Source organism: Acinonyx jubatus, chromosome E2, assembly GCF_027475565.1.
Source record: "Acinonyx jubatus isolate Ajub_Pintada_27869175 chromosome E2, VMU_Ajub_asm_v1.0, whole genome shotgun sequence".
NCBI classification, from domain to species: Eukaryota; Metazoa; Chordata; class Mammalia; order Carnivora; family Felidae; genus Acinonyx; species Acinonyx jubatus.
In genome coordinates, this window is record NC_069396.1 from 26,352,110 (window position 1) to 26,373,470 (window position 21,361).

The window sequence follows — 21,361 nt, forward strand, 5'->3', positions numbered from 1 at the left end:
CTCCTCCCCCTGCTCCTCCCGCCCCCAGCAACACATCATCCTCCATGGTCCCTAGCCCCTACCTCCCGCCCCCCCACCTCCCGCGCGGGCACACACCAACAGCTGCAGCTGCACGAGGGGTCCTGGGAAGATGAGAGAAGAGACAACACGTACAGGTGTGCCCTGTGTCAGGTACACAGGAGCTCTCATGAACACGGACACTAACGCGGGGCAGGGGAGGCCACACAGGCATGCCCAAGGCGGCCCCGCCCTTGTCCCATTCCCAGGGGGGCGGGGAGGGCCTGAGATGGCCTCGAGCCCAATCTCCACGTCAGAAAGGTCTGGATGACTTAACCTTGAAGGGACGGGGAAGTGACTGGCTGTCTGGGGCAACCTTCCTTCGTGACCCTGTTCCAGGGAATTCTCCTTCTCCACTCCCCAGGTTCTCCCCTCAGGTAGCCCTCATTCTGCCCACATGCACGCCTAGCGCCTGCCCACAGTGCTGAAATGGGGGTTCTGGGCGCAGGGGGCCTGGGCAGATTGCAGAACCAGCAGGTATGGTGGGGACGCACCAGTCTTGCCCTCCCCACCCCCACCCTGCAGCAAGGGGCTGGAGGCTACCAGGGAGAGGAGGGACTGGGGTCAGCCTGTCAAAGTGGACACGCCCACCTCCTGCAGACCCACCCACAACCAGTGTGGGGCTTGGCTCCCAGGTTGGGGGGGGGGGGGCGCCAGGATGCAGAGGACACCTCAGGCTCTCTGCCCTGTCCTGAACAGCAAGGACTTGGGTAGAGAGCTGGTTTGAGTCTTGCAGGTAGAGGAAACTGGGAAGGAGGAGGCCGAGGAGAGGAAATAGGTCAGGGAGGTGAGCAGAGGAGAGAGCCCAAGGACTGAGGCGGCAGGAACCACACAGAGAAGGAGGGTGCTAGGCGCCTGTGCCCCCATTTTGTCTCTTTGATGAAGGAGCATGGACAGCCCTGCATGCTGTCTGGCAGCACTGAGGGAAGGGGGTCACCTCCTCATCTCTGGTGCCCAGTGATTTGGTCAACACCTGCCATGTGTGCTTTTCCTGGCCACATCCTCTGTCTGGAGCGCACCGACGACTTTCCCTGCCCCATCTCTGACCTCTTGCCAGGATATGGAGCACGGTGTCCCACGGCCCCTCACCTACTAGCCATGTTCCCTGTTCTCTGCGGCCACTTTGGCACAGCCACGCCCCCTGCCCTGTCCACAAAATGCTCCTACCTGCTCCTCAAAGGGGGCGAAGGGTATCCTCCCACCCTTTCTGCCACTAAACCCCTGCTCTTCCATGGTCGCCTTCCAACTTTATGCCCAGTCCAGCCTCTGACCTCTGAGTGGCCACCCTTGGACCCAACTGAGAAGCTGATCCTGGATACTGCCCACTCCAATCCATGGCCCGATTTCTGTTAGGCTCACTGCCTTCAAATCCATAGACTTGGGTTCAAGTCCCAGCTCCCCCACCCACTAGCTGGGTAACCTTGGGTAAGGATTTTTTAATTTCTCAGCCTCTTCAACTGTAAAACAGGAACCATGCTTTCCTGAAGAGTTGCTACCAAGACAAGAAAGAGCTGCCTGAGGGGCTCTAGACCTGAGCCCATGCCTGCCCAGGCCCTGACAGGGGAGAAATGTGCCCAGGCAATCCGTGTGCCTCTCCAAACTGGGAATTGGCCCCTTCCCTGGAGGTTGTGCAGTTGTGGCTGGACGAGGCAGGCTCAGGTGCTACCAGCCAAATCTAGGCTCCGGTCATATCTCTGCCACTTCTCTGCTGTGTGACCCTGGGGAAGTCAGTCAACCTCTTTGAGCCTCCACATCTGTAAATGGGAGAAGAGCTGTGCTGTCTGCTTGAGTGGCTGCAAGGATAACACACAGTCCTCACACACCTGTGGAAAATGATGAGAAAACTAAAGCACAGAGAAGTTAAGTGTCCCAAACAGCTAGTAAACATGGATCTTACCAGCACCTTAGCACTCCGGGCCTGAAGTCACATTTTTGAGTAGCAAATGCTTATTAGCCTATCTCCCACTTGCCAGTCTCTGTCAAATGCCTTACAGGTGCTACCTTATTTTATCCTCTTAACACCCACTTTATAGACGAGGAAAATGAAGCACAGAGAATTTCTGTAACCTGCCCAACGTCACACAGAACCAGGAACCACACTCAGGTAGTCTGCCTCTGACTCCATGCTGTGGTGGCCATAGCCACAGTTCTCTCGGCATCTGAGTGCTGGGCCTTGGGCATCATTCCCTACAAACACGTGGGGAGGTCCGAGCTCTGTCCTCACTGTACAAATGAGGCAGTGACGTGTGTTGGAGGTCACATGGCTCATAAGTGGCAGGGCCAGGCCCTGGACCCAGGTCTGTCTGGCTCTTGTTTGTCTTGCCTCCCCCACTGGCTGGGTCCATTGAGGCAAGGAATCAAAGGGGATAAAATCCCTGCCAGGCCTTGGCCCAGATAACGGTCATCCGTCCTCTCAGCTGCTCGTCTAAAAAAAAAAAAAAAAAAAAAAAAAAAAAAGGCAGCCTCTGTGCAGCCTCCATGTGGTGCAACTGGAGACAGCAAGGTGCCTTTTAGCACATGCTGCCCTTTACCAGGCAGAGGGTCCCAGGCACTGCCAGCAGTAGCCCTGGGCTGGGCCTGGTACACAAGGACTGAGCTGCAAAGGACCCCAGGACTCCCTTCTCTCCTTTCAAAACCTCCAGAGTGTGTTTTGGGGGCTGGTAGTCAGCATCTGGTCTGGCAGGTCCCACTTGGTGTCAGGCAGGGGCTGAGGGCTGTCTGTCCACACATTCTTGCCTTCATTTGAGCAGGGAGGACGAGAAGTCCCCCTTGAGGTGCCTGTACTGATCTCCAGCTGGGCCTGGGCCATCTCCTGGCCACGTCCCTCCTTTCCCTCCTCAGAGGCTCCTGTTTGTTCCCCAGACCCCATCCTACCCTCAGCTCCAGAGCCCTTTGTGTTTGAACTGATGCTCCCCAGGGATCAGAGCACATGCATTGTTCTGAAGCCTCCTCTGGTGTCCTTGAAGGGACACAGGGCCTGATGCACAGGACTGGGATCTGGATCCTTGCTGCAGCACTGTGCATGAGGGGGAGCAGCTTGCAGGCCACCCTACTTCTTCTGTCACCCTGCATCCAGACCAGGAGGCTGGGGCTATCCTGGGGCTCTGAGACCAAACCAAATTGAAGTCAGGTGGGGCCAGGGCGGTGGCCTGGGGGCTAGTTCCATCTAGCCAGGAGGAAGGGCCTAGAAGGATCTGATTTTGTTCAGCAGGTTTTGACGGCCAGCAGGGCCCTGGAACCCACTGAGGTTCCCCATTGTGTCTTCCACCAGATGTTTTCCAAGACCCGGAAATAAATGGCCATGATGGGACTCAGAGAGAAACGGCTGGCTAAGTGAGCGAACTCATCGCGCAGAGGAATAAAAACAAAGAACAATTTCAATTTTCACGGGGAATCTGGCATCAAACTAAAGAGGACACGGTTGTCCCGGCAACAGCTTCCATGGAAACAGGAGCTATTTCAGAGCACCAACCTCACTGGAGAGTTTCCTCACTGGAGGAAAGTGCTGATTCAGATGACAGCATCCCATCTCTATCCTCACTCTCCCCAGGCCTCACCCCTGCTTCAGTCCTGTTCAGGGAAAGAGCAGCACGTCTCCACTGGGCAGAGGGCAGATCAACCTGCTGTGAGCAGGCGGGTGGTCCTGGAGGCTGCAAGGTGCCCGCACAGAAGGGCTGTGACCCTCCTCTGGGGCCGGGCTGGGCAAGGTAAGGTAAGGTGACAACCAGCTGTCAGGCCCCTACCTTGGCAGTTTGAGCTGAGACCTACCTTCCAGTCTGTGTCCACCGCCAAGAGGAAGGTGTCGGAGTTCTCCTAAGGGGAGGCAAACAGAGAGGTGGCATGTTAGGTCCTGGCTGGCCCAGGGGGACCACAGGGGCTCAGCCTTGAGCAGACTCGCTAGCTGTTCCCCAGTCCATCTTACTGTTAACAAAAGTGATGCAGGGCCTCCCAGGCATCAGGCCAGTAAGTGCCTGATGGACGAGCCTACAAGCAGCGACTCATACCTATGAATTCTACCTATTCATTTAAAATGTGAAGATTCCCTTGGGGCGCCTGGGTGGCTCAGTCGGTTGGGTGTCCGACTTCGGCTTAGGTCATGATCTCACGGTCCGTGAATTCGAGCCCTGCATCGGGCTCTGTGCTGACAGGTCAGAGCCTGGAGCCTGTTTCGGATTCTGTGTCTCCCTCTCTCTCTAACCCTCCCCCATTCATGCTCTGTCTCTCTCTGTCTCAAAAATAAATAAACGTAAAAAAAAAATTAAAAAAATAATAAAATGTGAAGATTACCATCTTACAGGTAGGAAGAGTGAGGCTTAGAGAGGCTGAATCACACAGCTATCAAAGGGTGGGATCTCTGATGAAGCCAAATCTTTATCGTTTGTTACTTTGTCCTGCTTCCCCCCACAGATGGTTTTCAAGGTCATTGGGACATGGCAGCACACCCATTTTAGGGATGGGGAAGTTGGGGCCCATGCAGTGAGGGAGGAACTCGTGGGCTTTACTAAGCTGCACAGAGGCTCTGTCTGGGCCTGTGCTTGCTCCCACCTTTCCAGACGTGCCTGCTCTGTGCTCTCAAAGCACGGAGGTCTCCTGTTTTCAGGCTCATTTACCCCAAACGGTGTGAGTCACCGGTGCCTGTCCCTTGCACTGGGCTGTAAGTGCCATGAAGGCAGGACCGTGTCTGACTCTGCTCCTACCAGAAAGCCTGTAATGGAATGGGCTTCCCAAATCCAAACAGATTTGGAAGAACGAGTCTGACTTTGCAAACGAGGGGAACTGAGCTCAGAAGCACCCATTGTTGGCAAGGCACAGAGAGGCAGAATGCAAGAGGGCTAGAACCCTATATGTCTGTGTGGCCAGGTTCTCCCCAATGCCACCTACCAGCCCTCAGACACTCGTCTTCTGTGGGTTCTGGTCTAGGGAAGGAAACCTCATGAGGATGAGGGGAGGACCAGCACATTTCCTGGAAAACCAGAGATCCTGGGTCTCTGCCTTGCTTTTGACTGTGTCTGTCTAGAAACCTCTCCTCCCCTCTGCTCAGCTATGACAAACAGGGCAGGCCACCTTGCTTCCGAGCCTGTGTCTGCGAGGATTCAAGAGAAGCACGGTGTTAGCTGTCACTCTGTCCTTTATACTTCTGCACTTGACTTTGTATGCTGCACATGCTCCCTATGGCTCTACTGAATAAATACACGGATAAATGAGACAATCAGATGAGGACGGGGATGTTGTCAGAGGACGGCAACCCAAGGGGTGGGCAACTAAGTACAAGAAAGAAAATGACCTTAAATCACAGGAGTAAAAAGAATGAAAACCAGCAATTCGGGTGTTTTACTCTCAAAATAAGGAAAAGTTGAGCCACCTGCTGTGTGGCAGTTGGGGCGGTGGGGGTGGTGGAGAGAATAAGATGGCACTAGAGGGCCTCACACCCAAGGAGGAAAGCCAGGTCTCCTGCAGCTCGAACTGTATCAGACACAATGGCTGTCCTCTGGCTTCACCTTCTGGCTCCTCCAGGGCCGGGAGGGTTCTGCCTGGGGGAGGGGTGGAGAGCATGGAGGTTGGTCAGGCCACTCCCAGAGCCTCCCGGAGAGGATGGTGGTCTCAGGAAGGGGACGAGGCTGGTTACTGATGAATCCTCTCACTGGAAGATCACCCCCAAGTGGGAAAGAGATGTGAGAGATTTTTATACCTGGGAATCCTAAGGGCACAGTTATCTCAGAGAAGGGAACAGTTTTGTTAAAAACAAAATCAGCACAAGGGATGAGGCAGATAATGGCAGGGTGTGCTGTGTGCTCTCAGGGTACTGGGGGTCCCCAGGAGATGGGAAAGCCTCTGGAGGGGCAGGACCCCAAACCAAGCAACAGCAGGAATAATACAAGGCAATCCAGAGACCCTGGGAGGTCCTGGAGGTGCAGGAACAGTGGGAGGAAGGCAGGTGGGGGGAGGCCCAGGAGCACCTGTGGGGAGGACGGGGATGCAGGCACAGGGAGAAGGGGCAACAGTTCTCCCACAGAGCCCTGGACACCTGGCGGCCGAGTCTTCAGAGGCGAGCAAACCTGAAACAGTGAGAGATGGCGGGTAGAGATGTGGAAACATTCACTCCTCCCTGGACTCAAGAACTTGCACCTAGCAGGTTGCAGGTTTAAAAAGTGAGGGGACAGAGGAGCACCTGGGTGGCTCAGTCGGTTAAGTGTCCGACTTCGGCTCAGGTCATGATCTCACAGTTCATGGGTTTGAGCCCCACATCGGGCTCTGTGCTGACAGCTCGGAGCCTGGAGCCTGCTTCCAGATTCTGTGTCTCCTTCTCTCTCTGCCCCTCCCCTGCTTGAACTCTGTCTCTCAAATATATCTTGAGAAAAAGAAAAAAGTGAGGGGACAGACCCCTTCCCGCACCGCAGCTACGAAAGGAGAATCAGCGGAAGAGAAAGCCAGAGCCAGAATAGCTCTGGAAGGCAAAGAGTGAGGCCACTAGAATCCACAATGGCCATGCTGGGAGCACACAGGTGTTTGGGGCTTTTAACGTGCCTTTGGTAAAAGCAGACGTGACCAGGTCCACAGCATGGGACTTGTGCCAACCCGAGAGAGAGAGAGAGAGAGAGAGAGAGAGAGAGAGAGGAACTGAGCTGGGGACTTGAGGCCTCCACACAGGGCTGAGATGCAGACCCTTGTGCAGGGCGAGCACGTCACAGTGGCAAACTCTGGTCCAGGTCCAGGTGGGATGAAGTGAGGGACACCAGATGCAGCAGACAGACAGAAAGCAGAGCCAGGCTGCTGGTCAAAGGAGCCATGCTTGCCGAGTCAGGGCGGGAAGGCCAGCGAAGGCTGGGCTGGGCTGGCAGGGGAGGAGTGTGGGGGCATGTCTTGGGGTGCTGAGGTGAGGGTGGAAGGACAGGCACGGAGGCGTGAGGCTGTCGTGCCCTCAGTTCTACGTGCCGATCACAGACCTACACCTGGTACCAGCAGGCAGACCTCCGTGCGGCCGCTCTCTGATCCCACACCTCAGCCCTTGTGATGAGGTCCAGGGGTCCCCAAGGGCACCATCTGCCCACCAAGTCTCACAAGCAGGCTGGTCTCTGCTCGCATGACTTGAAAGGGATTGTGAGGAGGAGAGGCTTTTTCAACAAGTTTGGAGAAACTTCCTTCTGAGAAGCATCTCAGTCTGTGATGACCCAACCCTCTTCGCTGAGAGCCTACACTGTGTAAGGCTCGGTTAGGCACCAGGGAGACCAGAAATCAAACAGACAGGATCTGGGCATCAATATCAGACCCCGTGTCAGACAAAGCCCCTTGGAGGAGGGGGCATTTGATCAGAGCCTGAATAAAATGAGGGGAAGTTCGGGGCTAGGTACCTCAGGCGGAGGAAGCAGCTGGGAACATGATTGGCTAGTATAGGGAAGCGTGGTGGACCTGGCGGCAGCAGAAGAGGGAGGAAGCGGGGAGCCTGGGGGGCGGGTGCACGCCTCATCCTGGGCCTGGGAAGGATGGTGGTGGCAGTTCCGAGCAGGTGGCAGCCACTGACCAGCTTCAAGCAGAAAGTGACATGATGTGCTTTAGAAGGTTGTAGGGTAAGGAGAGCACTGGGGAGAGGCCGGCAGACAGGAGATGAGGGGGCCTGGAACAGGGAGGCAGGACAGGCTAGGACGGGTGCAGCTCACCAGCCACCCCCTGACCATTCCTGGGAGCTGCCCCCACATACTCAGGTTTTGTCAGTTAACTCAAGGTTCTGTCTTGAAGATAACAGGCAGGACCTGAGCCTCATGTGGTTGGGCCCTGGAGCCCCAGCCAGCCACTCTGTCCCAACAGGAGGCCCCCAGTGGCACTTGGGCTCCCCTCCCGGCCAGAGGCTGTGAAAGGGCAGGGTGGAGACAGGAGTGGTGGGGATTCCGGGATTGAGCTCTTGGCTTCCCCACCTGTAAGAGGAGGAGTGGGTAGCACAACCAGCAGAGACCTGGGGTCCTGACATGCCAGGATTCTACAAGCAATGGACCCTCAGCTGTTCCTTGCAGGGAGGGGGAGGGAGGCTGTGCTAGGCGTCACCACGACGTGGGGTAGAAACAACTCTGGAATCTAATGTCTGGTGCCCCAGTGGGAGCCCTCTGGACACAAACACCTTGACAGCCTCAGTCCCACTGCTCCCGACGGCTCTGTTGGTAATATCTGCCCTCGTCCCTCGGAGGCTTGTGAGGAAAGACACAGAAGGCCGCAGGTGAGGAAAGGCCCTGGCACTCCCCAGTGGGTACCTCCTGGGGCTCCAGGGCCTCTCAGAACTGAGGGTTGAGTATGGCCTCATTCCCCAATAGCTATGCGACCTTGGCCAAGTGACTTAACTTCCTGTGCCTCAGTTTTCTCATCACTGAAATGGGAATAACTCTCCCAAACAGCCTCCCAGCCCCAAAGACAGCCAAAGCCGCCAGGCCCGCGGCTCCCCATGGGCGGTCGGAGGGCTCCTTGCCATTAGCAAGACTGGAGGGAAGGCACGAGTTTTCCTTCTTAGCCACGAGGTGGCGCCCTCCGCCCCAGGACCACGAAGGGGCGACTCACCAGCTCAGCGGCGTCCTGGCCCCGGAGCAGTGGCTTCTCCTCAGGGAATCGCAGCTCCTGCAGCCCGGCCATGGTCACGTCGTGGAGCAGGAGCCCTAGGGAGGGAGGGAGGGCGGACGAGGATGAGGGTTGGGCCCTGATGCTTAATCTCCCCCCTTGCGGAGGAGGGCAGCACAAGCCCAGGCCAGGCAGGGGCACAGGGCTCCGCACGGACTGCCCCATCCTCCCTGCATCTCGCAGTGCTTCATGGGGTAGCAAGGCTTCATCCGCAAAAAGCCGCCTGTTTGGCTCAGAGGACGTCATTATATTATTTGCTCTTAAAAGTTAAAGCATGTTTAGAAAGAAAGAAAAGAGAAAAGGCACCACAGGATGACTCCTGAAACAATTTCAAGGAAAATTCTGCATTTATTGAGATGCAGGGGGATGGGTGTGGGGAGGCCACATGCAGGGGCAGATGCAGACAGAAGCCCCCTGTGGTTGGAAGTGGACAGTGGGATCCCGGAAGGGACGGGGAGGAACAGAACCCAGGGCTGTCCTGGGGGCCTGGGAAGAAAAGCCTGGCCCCCCAGTGTGGCAGGCAGTGTGCAGTGAAAGAGGGGGTGCCAGTCTCCATGTGCCAGCAGCAGGGAGGGATGGCCACTCAACCCACAGCCACATGATAGGTCCCAGGCCCTAACAGCTGAGTGTTCCTGGGAGACCCTGGGGTTCTAAACCTCAGGAAAGGGTTACACGTGCACATGTGTGTATACATGCACGCCTGTGTGTATATTTTGAGGTGGTGGTGGTGGGGGCGTCGGAGACAATCTGTCCAGCTTGGCACAGCCATTCCTACTTGGATTTCATGACGTCATAGATTAGAATGCAGTAACAGAAAAACTAGCTGAGGACGTGAACTGGAAATCCAGAAAAGAATTAAGATTGACCAATAAATACATGAGAAAATATTAAAGCCCACTAGAAGTCAAATACATTCAAGTTAAAGCAAGATACTCCCCCCCCCCCCCCCCCAGAACTGGCATTTCTCTTGCACGGCTTGTGGGTGCATAAATTGTTACATCTTTCTGGAGGACAGTTTTGCAGAATGAATTAAAGTAATTTAAAAGGTTCATATTCTTGGACTCCACAGTCCTCTCCCTGGAAGAAATTTCCTAAGGAAACCAGAGAGGGCACCTAATGATTTATCTGTAAGAATGCTCACCACAGTGCCTTTTATAATAATAATAATAAACTAGAAAATGCTAAATGTCCATGAATAGGGCATTCCACAGACTGCAGGTCAATCACTTGTAAACGATTATGTAATACCATGGGGAAATGCTTGTGTCATAATAAATGGAAAAAGAAGTTATAAAACATACAGTATCCTTGAGATTATAAAATAGGAATAGTTCCACAGAGAAGCCTGAAAGGATGTACATATAAAGCTTATAGGCATTATTCCTAGGTGGAGGACTGAAAAACTAGAGTCTATCATCTGAAATCTAGAAAAGCCAACACTTTTAAAAGGCTATATGGAGATGATCAGCAGTGCCTTATTCTCCCAAGCATTTCATGGCTTACAAAGGACTTCTTGTGCTGTTTGATTTTACCCTCAAGGAAAGGGAGATGAAGAAACCAAGGCTAAGAGAGGCTCCATGGCATGCCCAGATAGGGCCAGGCCTGCAAAGGGGGTCTTTGAGTCAGTCCTCCCATTCATTCACACCCCTTCCCCCCCCCCCCCAATTCTCTCTAGGTCACTTGTAAAATTGTTTTCAATGTTTATTTTTGAGAGAGAGAGAGAGAGAGAGAGAGAGAGAAAGAGAGCACGGGAGGGGCAGAGAAAGAGAAGGAGACAGAAATATGAAGCAGGCCCCACGCTGTCAGTGCAGAGCCTCATGTGGGGCTTGAACTCACGAACCCCGAACCGTGAGCTCATGACCTCAGCCAAAGTCAGACACTCAATCGACTAAGCCTTCCAGGTGCCCCTCTATTTTGGTCACCTTAAGGGTGAAGCCCTCAGACTTTCCTTTCCGTCCTGAAGGCTGACAATCCCACTAGCTGGTTGGTCAGAAGACACATCCCACCCCATCCCTTCCCAGATGGAAGGCCCAGTGACTATGGAGTCTGCACTGTGGTTGTGTGGGGCCCAAGGGCGCAGGGCCTCAGATGGGACCTATTCCTGTGGCAGACTGTCATGAGACCAGGCGGCAGCTCCAGACCTTCCCTGGGCTTCCTTCCCTCCTGTTAGAAGCAGGAAGCATCAGTCCTCCAGAGTGTTATCAAGATGCCTCGTGATAGCATGGGGATCCCCACCTGAGTCTAGTTTGGGGTTTAGATGTGCTGAGGTTGGGCTGGGAGCTGACGGCCACCCAGGCCTCATGGGAAGCTAATGGAGAGGGGCAGGGCCCCCACCCTCACCCCCCAGGGAAGAAGCCCAGCAGGGAGGTCCCTGCCTACTCAGGGCCCCAGGTCCCTGCACCTCTGAGCCATGCTGGAGCTCTCTGTTCCCAGTGGTTTCCGGGGAAACCAGCTAACACAATGCAGATGGGCTGTATTTTTAGAAAGGCATCCTCTCCCCTCCCCCTTTCTCTTCCATCCTTTCTGATGTGTGCATTCATCCATCCATCTGGGTGGGGAGCTGAAAGAAGGGCCCCCACCTTGGAAAACTCTTCCCCCATTAGGACTTTTTAGCTGCTAGTCTCCTTGAATAACCAACTCGATTAAACGCCTTGGCAGCACTGGGGCGTCCCCACCCTCACCCAAGCCTGTTATGAAACCACTGTGGAGACCATCCTCCCCAAGGATGGTGCTATTAAAAGGGCTGAGAGTGGGCAGTGCAGGGACAGATGGCCTGTGATCGAGGGGGTGGTGGGGAAGGGGGATGGAGAGAAACCTTATAATTTAGAGAGCTGGGAGTGTCTCAGCCCATGGAAAACAGGCAGCCCAGGGCCCAGCAGGTGGTGATGTGGGGCTTCAGAACAGAGACATTCCCACAGGGTGCTGGCTTAGAAGCTTCTTCATAAGAAAGTTATGGTTAAAAAAAAAAAAAAGGCAGCTAAATGATAAGTAAAAGGAAAATGAAATTCCTTATCAAATCAACACATTGTATACCTTAAACGCAGATAAAGTTATATATCAATTATAAATCAGAAAAGTTGGGTGGCTGGCGGGGGGCACCTGGGTGGCTCAAGTCAGTTAAGTGTCTGACACCTGATTTTGGCTCAGGTCACAATCTCATGGTCTGTGGGTTTGAGCCCCACATTAGGCTCTGTGCTGGCTGGCAGTGTGGAGCCTGCTTGGGGTTCTCTCTTTCTCCCTTTCTCTCTGCCCCTCCCCCACTTGCACACTGGCTCTCTCTCTCAAAAAATTAATAAATAAACTTTAAAAAGAAAAGAAAAGCTGGGCAGGGAGGGGAAGAGAGATTCCTATCGACCTCCCATAAAGAAGCCGCGGTCAGATCTGCAAGGAGGTAGGTGGCACAGGGCAGGGTTGGGTGGGCAACCCCAGGGGTCTGGGAAGCAACAGTGATGGCTCTTTTCACCCTGCCCTTTTTTCTCCCTTTTGATCCCCGATTCTAGCACGTTAGATCCATATAAGCCTGGGATTATTCTAACTCTCCAAATTCTCGGTGCTGAGGCCTGGAGTCACTGGAACCATGGCCGGTATTTCTTCCCTGTCACTCACTTTATTTTGGGCAAAACCACTAAAAGGATGCTTCTCTGCAAACTGGGGCATGAGCTTTCCTTTGCCCACCTCAGAGGTGCATCAGAGACAATGGATAGAAAAATGCCTTTTAAATGGAAGATTTTGGCACCCATCTGGATGGGACAAAAAGAATTTAGCAAAGGTGATTGATCAGGGTCTTGCTTAACTTCCTCCTTGTGCATAAGGCAACTCTGGGTTATTTTCCTGCTGTCTTTTGCTGGATTCACACCTGCTGGCAGGAAGGTTACACGGATGTTTGCAGTAGGGGGATTGGACACATGGCCTCTCTGACCAGGTGACAGAGTCACATCACAGAGCAAACGGGAGCTGGGAGCAGCGGCAGAGACTCCTGAGCTGCGTGGATGTGGGTGATTCTTGACGAGGACCTGCATTTCTTTTAAATTACTTTTGGTTCCTGGTTTGTGCTCCTTCCTTCCTTCCTAGAAAGAGGAAATCTTTTTTTAATGTTTATTTATATATTTTTGAGAGACAGAACACGAGTGGGTGAGGGGCAGAGAGAGAGAGAGACACAGAATCTGAAGCAGGCTCCAGGGTCTGAGCTGTCAGCACAGAGTCCAACACGGGGCTCGAACTCATGGACTGCAAGATCATGACCTGAGCCAACGTCAGACACTTAACTGACTGAGCCACCCAGGCTCCCCTGGTTTGTGCTTCTTTAAATATGATTCTATGCTGAGGTCTGGGCCATGTAAACCCTCAGATGTGTTAGTGTTAAAAATACAGAGGGCACCTGGGTGGTCAGTCAGTTAAGTGTCTGACTCCTGATTTCTGCTCATGTCGTGATCTTGAGGTCGTGGGATCAAGCCCTGCATCTGGCTCTGAGCTGACAGCACAGGACCTGCTGGGGATTCTCTCTTTCTCTCTCTCTCTCTGCCCCTACCCCTCTCAAAATAAATAAATAAACTTAAAAATATATATAAGTGATTACTATGGTCATTCCTGAAACTATTCAATAAATACACCAATTAAATTGCTCAGTAGTAGTTACGTATCCTAACAGAGCAATCGCTGAATGGAAGCACTGCTCAGACAGTGGTAGGGATGTCTGGAAGTCTATTGTGGGGATTTTTGTTGTCTTAGCAACTGGGTAGGGGACTCCTACTAGTATCTAGTGCCCAGGGGCCAGAGGTGAGAAAGGTGCTGGGCAGGGAGAGTGCTGCATAGTGAAGAGCCCTTCCCCACACCAAAACACCCATCACTGTCCCACTGAGCAACACAGGAACCAAAGCAGAAGAAAGGTAAGACATAAACAGAGTGAAGTTAGTTTATGCAGGAGAAACCATACATGTGATCCAGACCTTGTGGCGCAGGGAGAAACTGAACCCCAAGAGAAAAGAGGCAGGACTGTGCAATGGTTTATCACCTCAAGACTAAGAAGGCCTCTGGCAGATCATGGTCAAGGTCATGGTCCAAGGTGCCATGTGGATGCTGTGCCCCTAAAAGTCCTGGTTGTAAGGTCCTGTTATTAGGGGAAAGGCCACAAGCAAATGAAATAGGCTGCAACAGGAGCAGGGTCAAACTGGTACTGGCCAGCTCCACCCGGCGGAGGGTCTGTGCCACAGATAAAGAAAGACAAGGCAGGAAGGCATGTGACGCATGTCTAAGCCTGTGCACCCAAACACCTTTCCACCCCCGCATGGCCAGCACCATGGTTTGAAAAGAATCCCCAGAAACTGGGACCCCAGAAATGAGGAACTCAATTTCCAAATGCACTAAGTAGGGGTTTGGAGGCTTAACAGTAGCTCGCCCCTTCTATCCCTCTCCCTGTCCCCATCCTGACCTCAAAAGGCTGGGACAGCACTGGGGGTGGAGCCGGGATGGGGACTGGACTTTCCCTTGGCATCCCCATTTCACAGATGAGAAAAAAAAATGAAGGTGCAAGGCGGGAGTGATGGTGCAGCCCTCTCCTCCCCCCATGGCAAATCCCAGAAGGAACCCAGAGCCGTGCTCTAAAACCCACACCCCAGGGGCGCCTGCGATTAAGTGATTTCGGCTCAGGTCATGATCTCACTGCTGTGGGATGGATCCCCTGCATCAGGCTCTGTGCTTGGTGTGGAGCCTGCTTGGGATTCTCTCTTTCCCTCTCTCTCTCTGTCCCTCTCCCCCACTTGTGTGCTCTCTCAAAAAATAAAGTAAAACAAAATAAAAAAAATTGCTTAAAAAAACCCCCCCCACTCCATGTGTATTCTGCCTCCCACACTAGATACCCAACAGGAGGCTACGGGGGATATGATTTTTTTTCTGGTCCAGCCTCCACTTCCTCTCTCTAGTTATGGCCCCTTGATTCATGCTCAACCTGAACTAGACCAGTTCTCCTGATTTTCCTGATTTAGACCTATGAATTCCCATCTCCCCACAACCACCGCCACCCTGACAACACACACACACACACACACTCACTCACCCTTCCAGCACATTCCACCGTGCTTAAGGCAGCCATGTGGGGATCCTGACCCTTGCAGCTAACAGCCCCAGCTGACCCCGTGAGCCCATTCTACCCACAGGAAGCACATGCCTTTGTTCATGCTGCTCCCTCCACCCAGAATGCCCTTCCCCATTGCATCACTACATCATAACGAAACGGGTCATTAGTATTTTCTGCTGGCACTTAGTATGTTTTTGTTGAATGAGATGAATGAGTGAATGATTCTTCTCTTAGACTTCAAAGTACCAAAAGATTGATGGCATTCAGTGTCGCTGAGGTTGTGGGGAAGCGGCAGAGTTTCACCTACCGTTGGCTCGACTGCAGAGGTTCCACTTTATTTGGAGGGCAACTCGGTAGTTTGTAAAAATGCAAAGGCCTGTCAACTCTGCAATTGTCTTGAGGTCTCTATCCCGATAGCAGGATACACCATGAGGCAGTGTGTGCAAAGAGGCACTGTTTGGAAGAGTAAAATAAGTGGAAACGACCCAAATGAATGTCAGGAGAATGGAACATCTACACCTGGAGCACCACAAGGTACCTACCTAATTGTGTTTGAAAATACTGTTTTATTTACTTTTTATTTTTTTAGAGAGACGGAGAGAGAGAGCACACGAGGTGGGGGGGGGGAGAGGGGCAGATGTAGAGAGAATCTTAAGCAGGCTGTGTGCATGGGTGCGGGGCTTGATCTCACAACCCCGGATGACCCTGGGATCAGGACCTGGGCTGAAATCGAGTAGGCTCAACCTACTGATCAGTTAAATCTGTAGAATGCCCCTCAGTTTGGGTTTGTCTGTTGTTTTCTTTCTTTTTTAACGTTCATTTATTTTTGAGAGAGAGCACGTGCGGGAGAGGGACAGGAAGAGAGGTGGGCAGAGGACTCGAGGTGAGCTGAGTGCTGACAGCAGAGAGCCTGATGTGGGGCTCAAACTCACAAACCACAAGTTGGTGACCTGAGCTGAAATTAGACACTTAACCGACGGAGCCACACATGTGCCCTGGTTTGTCTGTTGTTTTCTTTATGATTAGACAGAGGTTATGCATTTTTGGCAGGAATAGAAAAGATGCCACGTGCCCTTCTCACCACACCCTATCAGGAAGTAGGGGCAGGCAGTCTGTCTTATTGCTAGGGACACTGACCTTGATCACTTGACTAAGGTGGTGTCTGCAGGTTTCTCCAGTGTAAAGTTATTATTTTTCTCTTTATAATTAAGAAGTATCTTGTGGGAAGATATTTTGAGATTATGCAACTTCCTGTTTCTCATCATATGTTCCCCACTAACCGTAGCAACCATTGACGACTTCTGCCTACAGTCGTTATTGTGTTTTCTTAATGACACTTTTTTATTTCCACCATCCCTTCTACATTTATTAATTGGAGTTCTTCTGTAAGAAAGAGCTGTCCTTTCTCCTCCAATTACTTATTTATCCAATTACTTATTTACATTACTATGGACTTATGCATAGTTATTCTAGTCAATGGGTTATAATCCAATCATCATTTCATTGTTTACACCGGGTCAGATTTGGTCATTGGGGGTTCCTCCAAGCTGGGTCCTCTGAGTTGAGTTCTTTTACCACACACCCATTATGTTTTGAGTAGTTTCAAGTTTTCTGGTTCCTTATGATGTTCTAAACTCATCTCATATTTTCTCTGCCTGAATCCTGGAATCAACCATTCCTCCAGAGAGCCCAGTTTCTTCATATTGCAGAATGCTATTTAGAAACCAAGATTTGGAGACACCTGGCTGGTTCAGTCGGTGGACCACGTGACTCTTTGACCACGGGGTTGTGAGTTCAAACCCCACACTGGGTGTAGAAATTGTTTAAAAATAAAAACTTAAAAAAAAAAAAAAAAAGGAAACCAAGATTTGGGCACTAGTGTGCTCATTGCCACTGGGGTTCCATTGTTCCAGGCTGTCTTAACAAGCAGAGTTAGGATATGTAGGTAAGTATGCTAACACACTCTTGTATATCTAGCCATCTGTGTGTGTGTATAAATCTGAAATTAAGGGGCACCTGGGTGGCTCAGTCGGTTAAGAGTTCAACTCTTGGTTTCGGCTCAGATCATGATCTCACAGTTCGTGAGTTCATGCCCCGCGTCGGGCTCTCTTCCGACAGTGCAGAGCCTGCTTGGGATTCTCTGTCTCCGTCTCTGTCTGCCCCTCCCCACTTGCACTCTCTCTCAAAACAAATTAACTTAAAAAATAAATAAATAGATGAAATATATACTGACACCTTTAATTCTATTTTTAAAATAAAATTTTCATTAATTTATTTTTTTTAAGTAGGATCCACACCCAACGTGGGGCTTGAAGTCATGTCCCTGAGATTAACATTCACATGCTCCACCGACTAAGCCAGCCACGCACCCCAACACAACAGTTTTTTTCTACTTCTCCCCCTTTCTTTGTTATTTTTTCTGCCATAATAAGAAACCTGGCTCTCACTATCCATAATAGTTTCACTTATTTGCTCATTACTGGTATATACACACAAAGTAATTTCAGAACTGCTACTCACATAATGAGTTCTTACTCTTCAGAACTTTTGTACTTACTTTAGCTAGTTTTTTGTACTTTACCCTTTTATTTTATTATGAAAAAAATGTTTAATCTTTATTTTTGAGAGAGAGAGAGAGAGAGAGAGAGAGAGAGAAAGAGAGCGCGAGGGCGGGGGGAAGGGCAGCGAGAGAGGGAGACACAGAATCCAAAGCAGGCTCCAGGCTCTGAGCTGTAAGCACTGAGCCCGATGTGGGGCTCGAACTCATGAACAGAGAGATCCTGACCTGAGCTGAAGTCAGACACTCAACTGACTGAGCCACCGAGGCACCCCTGTACTTCACTCTTTTAGACCCAGATTTTTAAGAGCATCTATCACTCTTGTAAATTAAAAAGGAAACTACACGTGAAATAAATGGTTTAAAGTCTTCCTAAAACTTCTCCGCATCCAGGGTCGATGTCCCTGAGTCACTGTCTTGAAATTGTGGTTGCCTGCGTGCTTATCCTCTGACATCAGGAATGCTGGTGGTGTGGCATTTCCCACTGGGGCTCTGCTGCTGTCTCCAGGATTTCCCTCCCCACCACAGATTCTGAGGTGCACGAGACAGCGAGGACAGCACCGCTGAGCCCGTCTCCCCAACACAGACTGCATTTTAGACGTGAGAGGGTACAAAAAAGATGTGCATCTCAGAGTTGCCATAACACAGCTCTTTCATAAAATTTCCTTCTATGGAGGCTGAGCACCAATGTGGGAGCTCTGTTTCTTTGCACAACATGGCCCCAAGAATTAAACACAGACCAAGGAGAGACACAACTAGAACCCCAATAACATTCCATGTGGGCAGCTACGGTAAGGAACCAGTAAAAGTGCCACTGTAGCAAGGACTGTTAATTGTCCCCCAATATCTGTTCTCTCCTTCTTCCTTAATAATAGATCCCTACATTTTTAAGTCTCTATCTATCTACCTATCCATCTATTTAAAGTAAGCTCTACGCCCAAAGTGGGGCTTGAACTCATGATCCTGAGATCAAGAGCCACATGCTCTACCAACTGAGCCAGGCAGGCACCCCTGGATCCCTACATTTTATTTTATTTTAATTAATTTATTTATTTTTGAAAGAAACAGAGTGGGGAGGGGTGGAAGGAGAGGGAGAGAGAATCTCAAGCAGAACCCCCTCTTGGCACAGAGTCTGACACAGGGCTTGATCTCTTGATCATGAGGGTAAGACCTGAGCTAAAATCAAGAGTCTGATTCTCAACTGACTGAGCCACCCAGGCACCCCTAGATCCCTACATTTTAGACAGGCAGGTAGATTATGGCAATAAAACTTATTTATGACCATGTGACAACATTCTTCCAGTAAGATGTAAATGGAAGCATGTGACTTTAAAGGGAGGAGACATGCTATTCTTTAATCCATCCTTCCTGCCGGCTGGAATATAGATGTGCAGGTGGGGGCCTGAACAGCCATTTTGTTTATTTATTTATTTATTTATTTATTTATTTATTTTTGAGAGAGAGAGAGGGAGGGAGAGACAGAGTGTGAGCGGGGGAGGGGCAGAGGGAGAGGGAGAAACTGAATGTGAAGCAGACTCTAGGCTCCGAGCTGTCAGCATAGAGCCTGATGCAGGGTTTGAACTCGTGAACCATGAGGTCATGACCTGAGCCAAAGTCAGATGCTTAACCTCCTGAGCCACCCAGGTGCCCCTGAACAGCCATTTTGGGCCCTGGGGTAGGATACTAAGGAGTCTAGGTACCTGAGAATCATGAAGCCATGATTCGGGATGGCCTATCTTCAGACTCTGTTTATAAAGAAGGGAAGTACACTTTTATCTTGTTTAATCTATTAGTATCTTGGGGTTTTCTGCCCCATACTGTTGAAATGTATCTAAATGTGGGGCATTTGTCTTGGAGGCCCACCCTAACATGCTGAAGGGGCAGAAAGCCAAGGGAAAGGAAAGGGCTTGCCCAAGGGAAACCAGGGGAATGCTGGAGCTCGGCCAGAACTTGCAGCGTCCTCTCTCCAGTGGGCGGTATACTCCATGAAGCAATGCTCTGCGCTAGCTCTTCAACGGAGCCAGCCCCTTCTCACTCAGCCCTCACAGGTGCACAGTAACCTTGCTGATATGGGTAACCGGGACCCACCTAAAAAGTTGGAAAGCCCACTGGGGCAGTTTAATTTTTTTTATTTTTTGCTACAGATTCTCAAGTTTCTTTAACACTGGTGCTTCAGTTCAGCTGTGTATCTGCCTCATTTGGCAGATTTCCCAGAAACAAAGATATACTTGTCCTGGATCTGTATGCAAGATCCAAAGAGGTAAGCTAAGGCAGCAAGCCTCGTCCAGCTCACGAGTCTGCAATATGGTCCGAATTAGAGAATAGGAGGGAGCAACTTTCTTACGGGGTATTTTTTCACAGGAAGCCCCTGTGAAATGCCTAACGTATTAGTGTTTTGGGGAACATTCACCTAGGAGAGAAGGACTCACACCAAGCAACTCCCAGAGTCTTCCTGCTTCAAACACAATGTCTACGGAAGGGAGCCCTGTGTCAGGACTCACTCAACACCCAGGTCTTTCCTACTTGTAATGGCACCTGGTTTCCTTTTATGAAACATTACCTGCCCCCCCCCCCCCATTCCCAATCCATGTGGTTCAGGCAGAGATAACCACACTCCCAGGCGTGGCCAGGTGGCTCAGGTGAAAATCCATTCATTCATTCATTCACTCACTAGATATTGACTGAGCACCTACTATGTGCCAGGCACTGTTCCAGGCACCAGAGACAAGCTACTATTATAGACAAAATGTCCTTCCTTTGTGGAACTTTCTACGGGAGGAGATAAACATCAACAAGTCTGAGTTACTCTATGGTGTGTCAGACACGCCAAGGTCAATAGAGGAAGCAGTGTCAGAGAAGGGGGTAGACAGCCTGAAACAGGGCGCACGGAGGTGAGGGAGAGGGCTCTGGGGACGCGCAGGAGCACTGAGGCCAGAGAGAAGGGCAGAGGCTGTGAGGCAGGCATTTGTCTGGCACGTTCAGGGGAGCTGGGGAGTGGGTGGGTGGGGAAGGACCTGGGGACAAAGACGTAAGGGCAGAAGCATCAGATCACGTTGTGCCTTGAAGGTTGTTAGGAAAACTCTGGTTTTCCTCCGAGTGAGTTGTGCTGGAGGGTTCTGAGCAGAGGGGTGATGTGAGAGGATTTCCATCTTAAAGACTCCCTCCACCTGCTCTGGGGGGAACAGACGTGGGGGCAGGAATAGGGAGAACAGTTGCAACGACTTGGAAGAGACCTGACGGCTAGTGGAGGTGGAGAAGCGCTCAGGTCCTGGCGTGTCCTGATGGCAGAACCAGTGGGAGCTGTCGGCCATCGATGTGGGGCACGAGGGAGGGACAAGAGTCTAGCATGACTTGGGTTTTGCTCTGAGCCATTGTGAGGAGAGAGCTGGGAAGCTCTCTCAAGGCAGGTTTAGCCTTGAGCAGACAGAGAAGCCAATGGCTGGGCTGCTGACATCACCACAGAGGCAGTGCCCAAACTCGTGAGACCGGATGGGGCCAGCCAGGGGGTGAGTGAGGACAGAGGTGTCCAGGGCTGGAGCCCAGAGAAAGTAGAGGAGGGGAAAGCAGCGGCAAGGTGGGAGTGAGTGAGTGGAAACCAGGGGGACACAGCACAGGGCGTGGCCTCGGAGGGTGCAGGGAGGGCCTCGGGCTCCCGTCAGGACCAGGCCTTTGCTGGCATCCTTGGGGACGCTCTTCGCTGGGGTTATGGGGAGGATGGTCTGTGAGCCAGCAGCCAACTCGCCATCGAGAGGCAGGGCCTGACTTAGAACCAAAACAACCCAAAGACCCGAACAGGTAGGAGTGGGGGAGAGAGAGACAGAGTCCGGTGGCCCCGTGTGCCCTACATCCATATGCCACAGTTGCCCCACAGTGTCCTTTTTCGTCACCCTAGGCTCAGTTTCTGCAATCAGGAGACCCGACAGAAGGTCCGAGGTCTTTTCTTCCACTTGGCCCAGCACCCACCCACCCACCCTGCCATCACATAGGGGCAGCCAGGCCTGGGTGTGGGGTCAGAGGGCTCATGGGCTGGAGGGCAGGACTTGCCCACCACACCCAAAAGGCAACATCACAGTCCA

General features: G+C 51.7%; 1 protein-coding gene across 6 annotated transcripts in view; it reads right to left on the reverse strand.

Annotated features, from left to right (window-relative positions):
• Window positions 1–21,361, reverse strand: part of NDRG4 (NDRG family member 4) — an 80,000-nt gene that overhangs the window by 14,405 nt on the left and 44,234 nt on the right. For 5 of the 6 annotated variants that reach the window (XM_053210358.1, XM_053210357.1, XM_053210359.1 and 2 more), the window contains exons 2-3: window positions 8,599–8,693; window positions 3,826–3,870 (exon numbers count right to left, since the gene is read on the reverse strand). In XM_053210358.1, the coding sequence (XP_053066333.1) occupies window positions 3,826–3,870; window positions 8,599–8,670 (117 nt within the window). In that variant the 5' untranslated portion in view covers window positions 8,671–8,693. Of the gene's footprint in view, window positions 1–3,825; window positions 3,871–8,598; window positions 8,694–13,666; window positions 13,763–21,361 lie in introns of all 6 variants that reach the window. The other variant, XM_053210356.1, reaches the window with a different exon arrangement.